General features: G+C 33.0%; 1 protein-coding gene across 9 annotated transcripts in view; it reads left to right on the top strand.

Moving 5' to 3' along the window:
* Positions 1 to 4,800: 4,800 nt before the first annotated feature.
* LOC127739391 (serine/threonine-protein kinase 26-like) overlaps positions 4,801 to 10,097 on the top strand; it is a 43,602-nt gene continuing 38,305 nt past the window's right edge. For all 9 annotated transcript variants that reach the window (XM_052251127.1, XM_052251123.1, XM_052251120.1 and 6 more), the window contains exon 1: positions 4,801 to 5,035. In XM_052251127.1, the coding sequence (XP_052107087.1) occupies positions 5,024 to 5,035 (12 nt within the window). In that variant the 5' untranslated portion in view covers positions 4,801 to 5,023. The remainder of the gene's footprint in view (positions 5,036 to 10,097) is intronic.

The raw sequence follows: 10,097 nt of genomic DNA, 5'->3' as shown, positions 1-10,097 counted from the left end.
TACTGATTTAGATTGAAGAATGCATTTTATATCATAGATAAGATAATAACATAAATTTCCGGCCAAGTTACAAAAATATTTGAATCCGATTTGGTATATAGAAATTCTCTTGAGATGGTCAACTACAAAACCTGACAGCCCTAGGTATGCAATTTTCAAAATGGCCATCGCAGCCTTTGAGCGGTCGACTTCTCGTCAAAAAATACTTAATTGGTTTGAAATTAGGTGAGAAATGTTTATGTGATTATCCTCCACCAAAACTGGTTCTGATTATTCCGACAAATTTAGAAATGTGGCCACCATGGCCGGTGATTGGTCGGTAAATCTTCCACCAAAACTGGTTCTGATTATTCCGACAAATTTAAAAATGTGGCCACCATGGCCGGTGATTGGTTGACTGATTTTTTTTCGAACCAAACTTGATAGAAATTTACCTGGATTGCCATATTCCAAAACTGTTTCCGATAGTCCATGAAGGTTGTCTGAATCATCGGGCCCCTACAGACCCTAATTGGTTGGCACATTTTTTTTCACCACTGATAATCTGCTCCCGCTTCTCCCGCTCCCCCTTGTTTTAAACTAACCTTCCCTCTTTTTCAGTATTTGTGGAACAGGAATGTTTTTCTATCAGTAAACTGGATTTGTTTTTATTTGTACACAATCTATGGCATTGTAGGAAAAAAAAGCATTCAAAAGAGCTTATCTGGCTTCATATATATGGGGGGGGGGGGGTGGGGGGGGGGGAGGGGGGTCATACATGCCATTAGCTTGACCGCCATATCTGATTGAAATGTTCTGTTATACGGAATATCTGGATTAAAATTTTGCTGCTTATTGTCGGTGGAGTGATAGTATGCTCCGTCCATGGGATTCTAGTTTTATTTGCACAAAAATACCTTTTGAATCAAGTACACCGTAAAATTCACATTTGAGACGACCCCTTTCATTTTATCTGTCAAAGTCGGTGTCAACAGTCAGTATCGAGACTTTCCGTAAATCTCTAGTTCCTCATTCATACATAATCCGACTGGCCACGTTATTACTGGTGACCTAAACATTGTCTATAACAATTCTCTGCGAAATGTGTTATCAAAAGACCCGAAATGTCGTGAGAATTGGAAAAAAGTTAAATAACAAATAAACCGAACTCCAAGGGGAATTCAAAACGGAAAGTCCTTTATAAAATGGCAAATCAAAAGCTCAAACACATCAAACGAATGGAAAAACAACTGTCATTTTCCTGACTTGGTACAAGCATTTCATTATATTGGAGAAAATGGTGAATTAAACATGGTTTTATAGCTAGCTAAACCTCTCACTTGTATGACAGCCGCATAGAATTCCATTACATTGACAACAATATGTGAGCATAACAAACAGACATAATACCGGGTGAGATAGACACGAGAAAGAAGACGTAGATACTCTTTCCGAATGGAATAAGGCTATGAGGTCGTTGATACAAATCAGAAATAAAAAGCTGCATAGGTCTATGAATATCCATGCTACATCAATCTTGAAGACCCAAATGTTGGAAAACACCTGTCCTACCTCCATGACAAATATGATGTTGTCCCCGCGGTGTCTTCAACCTATGCCCACATTTGATAAAAACATATTCGACCTATGCCCACATGCAAAATACAATAGGTGTTGTTTTTACAATTGACTATTGATTACAGGTAAAATATAGTCAGTTTTTTTTAGCATTAAAATTTTACCTATAGTTGTAAATAAGAAAAATAGAACACTGTGTATCAATAATTACTAAATTTAAAAAACAATCATAAATATCTATCAAAATAGAAATAAAAAAGTTAAAAACATTATATTAATTTTATTTTTCATATTCAAGTTGAATTTAAACCATATTGTTGTAGAAAATATGAATTAATTAAAATAAAACACTTTAAATGACTGAACAATTCTAATTCAGTTCTAATTCTAATTTGGGTTAGTTACGACCATGGTTACGACTAACTGTTTCAAAGTGTTTCATACATATCGTTACTATTAAGGTAATCCGCTTTTTCATTTTTGTTGATTTCCATTGTTGTCGGGAAAACGCACTTTAGCGTATTGAGCCATCGGACTTTAACATGTTCCATTTAATAACACAGACCATCGCACTTTAGCGTATCAAACCATCGCACTTTAGCGTGACCATCGCGTTTTAGCGTCCCCATCGCACTTTAGAGTCCTACATATACATATATAAAACAATCATTCATACATTTAAATTTTATAAAACAATCATTCATACATTTAAATTTTATAAAACAATCATTCATACATTTAAATTTAAACAGTTTTCAGATTCTAACCATAAAAGAAAATGTTTTAAACTTGCATAGAATTTTCAAGAAAATGATTGTAACAATTTTTTTTGAATAATTCCACATTACGACAATGTTTTATTGTGAATGGTAAATCATTCCATACCTTGGTTGCAGAATAAAAATTAGTATTTGGTCTTGGAACAAATAGCTCGTTGTTTGAGACCGGTCGTAAGTTGTAGTGTTGAACATCATCATTAATTAGCATTGATAAGTAATCAGGTGTTAGTCCAGTTGGTATTTTATTTTTTCTGCAAAGGATAGCCATTTTAAAGAAGAAAACATAAAATTTGATGAAACAGAAATATAACATCTAAGTATAATTCTTGCTACTCTTTTCTGAAGTTTTACAATTCTTTCTGAATCTGTTTGTACTAAATTTCCCCAAACTGAACTACAATAGTCTATATATGGTAGAATATATACATTATAAAATAGTTATCTTATGTAAACAGACAAATATATTCTTTTTTTAAGTTCATACAAAAGTGATATTTCAGATGAGATAATCTTACATAATACGATCAACATGTTCTTCCCAGCATAAATTTTCATCTATGTCAATTCCAAGTAATTTGAAAGAATGGACATTCAATCTCACTTCAGATTTCGTTTATGGTAATACATAATTCTGATAGTTGTGTAAGTTTTTGTTTTGAACTTAATTTCATACACTTTTTTTTTGTGCATTAATTTTCATACTGTTATTGTTACACCAAGATTGTTCAGCATTAAAATCATTTTGCAAAATGTTGTTAATTTTTTCAATTTTCTTATCATTTAAATGCAATGTTGAATCATCAGCATATAAATCCATGTTGGATTGTTTAACATGAAGTGGTAAATCATTGATGATAAAATTAAAATAATAGATGACCTTAAATAGAACATTAAGGCACTCCATATTTTACAAACGTTTTATAAGATTTAATATTTTCGTATTAAACTTCTTGTTGTCTTTCAGACAAATATGATTTTATCCAATTTATCATATGTTCTCCGATATGATAAAATTTTAGCTTTTCTATAAAGTATGACATGGTTAAAAAGGTCAAAAGCCTTACTGAAACCCCAAAACACAGTACCAACTATTTCTCCATTATCCGCTAAATATTTCAACCAGTCGTCAATTAGTTTAGTCAGGGAAGTTTGACATGAATGACCTCGCTCGTCTAAAACATGACTGAGCTATATGTTATATTTTTTTATTATTCAAGAATTCATATAACTTTATACATACATGTCTTTCAAAAATCTTAGATATGGTATTTAAAATAGAAATTGGACGATAATTGGAGGGAACATCTGTTGGTCCTCCTTTATGTATAGCAGTTACTCAGTCTTGCATGTTTTAATCTAGTTTTCCTGGAAAACGATTATAGATGTTATACTTTTGTTTATTAGAAAAGTTAGTGATGGCGATCGTGATTATCTCTTCACTAACCTTTAAAAATCGGTGTTGGGACCAATTCCATCTAAACCTGTTGATTTATCAACATTGAGTGTTTCGGTTGTGTACATACCTTCCCAACAGAAATGAGGTTTAATTTAAAGAAAAATCCGTATCTGAATTATAATTTGTAATAAGTTTTTCAACAACCGAAGAAAATAGAACATTTAATGTTAACAATATTTTGGGGGTAATAAAAAGTTTTATTGCTATAAACTAATTTTGTTGTTGTTGTTACGTTTTCAACGTTATGGACATTGGTAGCAAGTGTCCTTAATATTTCGGTTTGTATCTTTCCATACACGTTTTCCTCATTCTAAAATTCATAACTGTGATCATGTCTGTTCTATAAAAGGTAAGATATATAACTGTTAACTTATTGAAAAGAAAGCCTGTTAAAAACTATATTTCTTTGCATATTTATCATGTGATGACCAAAACAAACTTCGCACAAATAACAAGCTACAGAAAAATTAAACCTGAGACATATACAACTTGAATCATGACTTCAAACTGACAATATGTATAAAAAGTAAAATCACAAAAATACCGAGTAAAAGCTCGTAACACAAATTTAATTTACAAGTTGAAAGAGGCAGTTCTACAATGGAGTTAAATAATTAGTAAGTAATGCATTGATAAAAAAAATTGAAGAAGAAAGAAGAAAGTTTAACTTAACAAAGAAGTTTCTACGTAAGTATCGTATATGGACCAATAAACCGTTCCCCTCCCCCCAAAATATCTTTAAGCAAGGTTGAATGACAAGGAGCAGGTTTACACCTGAAGGGGTCAATCAGGTTAAAATGTGTAGCGGATTGATATGAAATACAAAGATTTGCCTGGATAAATTAATTGATAGCTTCTTTTAAATTCACAGACTACTAGTATGAAAGAAAAATGATAAAATAAGATTAATAATACATGAATATCGTACCAAATCAGTCCGATTTCTAGAACTATTTTGCTACCTTTAAAAACTGGAATGATAGCCACGCCCATATTACATGTGAAGTAAGATGGCGGAAACAACATGGCTGAAACAGGAATAGATCGCCTGATGGAGCGAAATTTGCATTTATCCGACATCATTCAATTAATTATATTCACTAATGATATCAGAAAAATTCAAAACATTTAAACTGAACATTTTAGAAAGGCATAAAATCTGTCCGTACTCCATTTTCACACATAGGCCTTCAGTTGTTTTCGTTGTGGGATATTTGACACTTGTGTAAAAATGATGGCGCAGGTAAGACCATAAAAACGACTTGACAACCCCATCTGCCGTTATACAAGATTAAATTGTGAATTGAGAATAATATTTATTTCACTCCGATAAAGTTGTATAGCCCTTCTTTGATTGCTCAGACAAGCAAACTAGTCCAATGATAATTTCTTTGGACTATTATTCAAGGATTATGTGCCCCTTCTGAAATCTTAATCATAATGTACTCCAAATACACAGAAAGAGTTATGCACTTTAAAACGTTTAAGGCATGATTGGACTAAGAAGTTTAATGCATTTTTTTATTCAGAAAATCAAAACTTTCCTTGAGATTTTGAAGTGCAATTTTTCTGTTCCTACATCATGTACATCATACATGTACTGTGTATATATACAGAAGGTAAAGCTAATGTTTTTATTGACATGATATGTGATTCCAACTGTGTAACTGGGAGGACCATATCAAATGAAACTCAATTGTTTGTTTATTTGACAATTCATTATAAAATTAATCACAAAATCCAAAAAGTTTTTAATTGTCTGTAACACAAAATGCATATTACTTCTACGTCTACCATTTTGCGGCCACCATCAATATACTGATTATTTTGCCACTTTTTGATGCGCATGTAAATATTTTTTGAAAATATAATGTGAAGATTTGTACTATACATTCTATATACAGCAACAGTGAGGTTAAAAACATCCTGACGGCGGTCTAAAACGTCTCCTGAAACATTCAAGATTACCTGCACTGGTGGTGGTTAGTGGTGGTGCTTTCCAGTCCCTTATTGTTCTTGGATAGAACGATTCTTTCCTCACTTCTGTTCTAAATGATGGAAATTGGAAACCATTTTACAGGATACTCTGTCTGGTGGAATGAGAGTGTCTTCTATATTAACATTAACCATCCCGTTGGCAAGTTTGTACATCATTGCAAGTCTTGCTGCTTTTCTCCGATCTTCAAGGGTTTTCCGTTCGAGTTGGGTAAGCATGTCACTAACAGATGAGGTGTTGTGATATCTGTTAGTGACGTATCTTGCTGCTCTTCTTTGTACCATTACCAGCTGGTGTTAGTTGTTCAGCTGGAAAGGGTCCCATACTGTGCATGCATACTCCAAGGTTAGTCTAACTAGGGATTTGTATACAGTTTCCTTTATAGTGGTGTTGTTGATGTTGAGGTTTTGTTTCAGAAATCCAATGGTCTTGTTTGCTTTGTTACATATGTTTCTGATGTGTTTGTTCCATTTCAAGTCTGAACTGATTGTACAACCTAAATATTTAGCAGATTTTACAGATTCAAGGGTGTGGCCATGCAGTGTGTACTCTCTACCAATGTGTTTGCGTTTTCTTGAAATTGTTAGTACATTGCATTTATTGAGATGAAAGACCATTTTCCATTTTGTTTCCCTGATTGCCAGTTTGTTGACTCAACAATGTTGAGGTCCTCTTGTAAGTTCTTACTGTCTGCATCTGATGCAATGGTAAGATATACTATGGTATCATCAGCAAAGAGTCTAACCCTTGAGCGAATACCTTCTGGCATGTCGTTTGTGTAGAAGAGGAACAAACTGGGTCTGAGTACTGTACCTTGTACATGTGGGACTCCTGATTCTACGTTGATTGTATCAGATTTTCCCCCTTCTACAACTACCACTTGTTTCCTGTCAGAAAGGAAATTTTGTATCCATTTGTTGGTTTTACATCTGATACTTATTTGTATCTAGGTCTGTACATGGAGTAAATAATGTGGTGTAAAAATGCCAATATTTGTCAATACCTTGGGATGAAGTTTAAACATGTTACAAATATACATGTACGATGTATTGTAACAGTATACCCCGATTTTCCTTTCATTTAAAATCAAGGAATCGCTGATAAAAATCAGAATACAGGACTGCTGGTTGAGATAACCATTGCTCTACCAACTGAGCTTAAGAAATACATGTACCCCACTTGATAAATTATACATGAAGAATATCATGAAACTACTAGACCAAGGGAAATACCTCTACACATTCCACAACCTTATAAATTATATGATGTAACTCTTTTCACACATAAATCCTACATTTTATACCTAAAATCATTCAGCTTCTTTAACCAGTATTGGTTTTTGTCTTGCCTGCGACTGCAAGACGGGTATTACTATCCGGCGGCAGCATAAACTTTTTGTATAAAGCTTTATATTTCACAAGGTAGGAGACCTGGATGCTTTATATCTTGTATGCAGATACCTTATGTTACAAAGATTCCAACTGTCATATGTCCATTGTTCTTGACCTCATTTTCATGGTTCAGTGACTGCTTGAAAAAAAATTGAGTTTTATTGTCGTGAATTTCTCACTTATGAGTAATAGGATAACTATATTTGGTATATGGGTTCCTTGCAACATCTACATGTCCATTAGACAGGGCTCACCTGACCTTGACCTTAGTTCATGGATCAGTGAACAAGGTTAAAGTTACATAATTAGGTGAACTCTATGTGGTGTATGGAATGACTGTAATTGGTAAATGTCTGTCTTGCAGGTTTCATTTGACCTTGACCTCATTTTCATGGTTCATTGGTCAATGTTTACTTCTTGTGTTTTGGTCTGTTTTTCAAGTACTATAGTCAGTGATAGTACTATAAGCAATAGGTCAACTATATTTGATATATGGAATGATTGTAAGGTGTCTGTCTGGCAGGTATCATCTGACCTAGACCTCATTTTTATGGTTCATTGGTCAATGTTAAGTTTTTGTGTTTTGGTCTGTTTAAGCAATAGGTCAACTATATTTGGTATTATATGGAATGACTAAGGTCTACATCTCTGTCTGGCAGGTATCATATGACCTTGACCTAATTATTCTTATGGTTCAATGTTCAATATTAAGTTTTTATGCTTTGGTCTGTTTTTCAAATACTTCTAGCAATATTATAGGTCAGCTATACTTGGTGTATGGAATAATTGTAAGGTGCACATGTCTGTATGGCAGGTATAATCCGATCTTGACCTCATTATCATGGTTCATTGGTAAATGTTAAGTTTTGTGTTTTGGTCTATTTTCAATTACCATAAACAATAGGTCAACTATATTTGGTGTATGAAAAAATTGTAAGGTGTATATGTCTGTCTGACAGGATTTATCGGACATTGAACTCTTTGTCATAGATCTTTTAAAATGTTAAGTTTCTGTGATGCTTTTAGTATTAGAATTTAATACCAACTGGTTATAAAATACTTAATATTCAATGTGTATGATACAGTTTGCGAAAAAAAATGATTTTCTGTAAGAAAAACTTGATGTTGAAAATCCGAGTGTTCACTCCCGCTTTGGAGTCATAGAATATTGCAACAAAACCAAGTTTATTCTTAAGCTTATGTTCGAAAAATCAGAAATTTAATGAACAACACTGAGATATGCAGTCGAGTTCCTACAATTCTTTTCTGACCCATTATGGACAAAAATATATCAACTTGCAAAATATAAATGTGCTTGGGGAATCCCATTATACGACTTCCTGCGAGTCAAAAAGTGGGTGGGAACATACCAATTTTAATGACCAGAAAAAACGTTCAACTTACAATCTTCCAATGTTTTTGCTTATAGAAAGTGACATTTAAGTTTCAATCATAATTATTTTTATTTTTCAATCAAATTAACGAGAATAGCGAATCATTTAACAATATTCTGAATCCGTAAGTTGTGATTCTAAGCCCCGCCCACCGATCGGATTTACCGTTTTTACAGTGATTTTTTCACAAATAAAAGATGATAGATATTTTTTCCGCCATCTTTATTTCAGCAACCATAAACACATACTGTTCCGTGAACGGCTTTGTTTAAGTAGTAGCAATTTGACTAAAAAATTACAGAGCCTTAACTTTTATGTTTTGCCGTTTTTTTGGTTATCTTGAATATTATTATAGATAGAGATAAACTGTAAACAGCAATAATGTTCAGCAAAGTAAGATCTACAAATAAGTCAACTTGACCAAAATGGTCGGTTGACCCCCTAAGGAATTATTGCCCTTTATAGTCAATTTTTAACCATTTTTCGTAAATTTTTGTAATCTTTTACAAAAATCTTCTCCTCTGAAACTACTACGACAAATTTAACCAAACTTGTCCACAATCATCATTAGGGTATCTAGTTTGAAAAATGTGTCTGATGACCCCGCCCGCGAACCAAGATGGCCGACATGGCTAAAAAATAGTACATAGGGTAAAATGCAGTTTTTGGCTCACATCTCTGAAACCAAAGCATTTAGAGCAAATCTGATGAGATAAAATTGTTCATTAGGTCAAGATCTATCTGCCCTGAAATCAATCAATCAGGCAACACGCTGGGTTGCTGCCCCTGAATTGGTAATTTTAAGAAAATTTTGCAGCTTTTGGTTATTATCTTGAATATTATTATAGATAGAGATAAACTGTAAACAGCAATAATGTACAGCAAAGTTAGATCTACAAATAAGTCAACATGAACAAAATTGTCAATTGACCCCTTAAGGAGTTATTGCCCTTTATAGTCAATTTTTTACAGTTTTCATAAATTTTTGTAAATTTTTACAAAATATTTTACACTGTAACTACCGGGCCAAGTTTATTATAGATAGAGATAATAGTAAGGAGCAAGAATGTTCAGTAGAGTAAGATCTACAAACACATCACCATCACCAAAACTCTATTTTGTCATGAATCCATCTGTGTCCTTTGTTTAATATGCACATAGACCAAGGTGAGCGACACAGAGCCTCTAGTTACTTATTTATGAAAAATTATGATAATAAAGATAAAAACATGGACATATAGACGTATTTACACTTGTATGCAAATTTGTCCACTATTACGTAAAATCACACAGGTTCCCGTAAACTTTTGACATCATAATTCAAAACATTTGACGTCACAATTAAAAAGTGATTGTTGTCTGACGTCAAAGGGTGATTCGGAGTAGATCTAAGGTCATTCGGAGGCAAAATATAGCTAAATACCAAAAGTGTAAATACGTTTATTGCTGAGAATAAAATAGAAAATTAAATATAGAAATGTACTTTGAATTTATATTAAAGGAATTTCCGAATATTTCATACAT

This window comes from Mytilus californianus, unplaced genomic scaffold (genome assembly GCF_021869535.1).
Source record: "Mytilus californianus isolate M0D057914Y unplaced genomic scaffold, xbMytCali1.0.p SCAF_4, whole genome shotgun sequence".
Lineage (NCBI taxonomy): Eukaryota > Metazoa > Mollusca > Bivalvia > Mytilida > Mytilidae > Mytilus > Mytilus californianus.
Note: the sequence above shows the minus strand (reverse complement) of the source record. Positions and strands in the feature narration are given on the sequence as shown.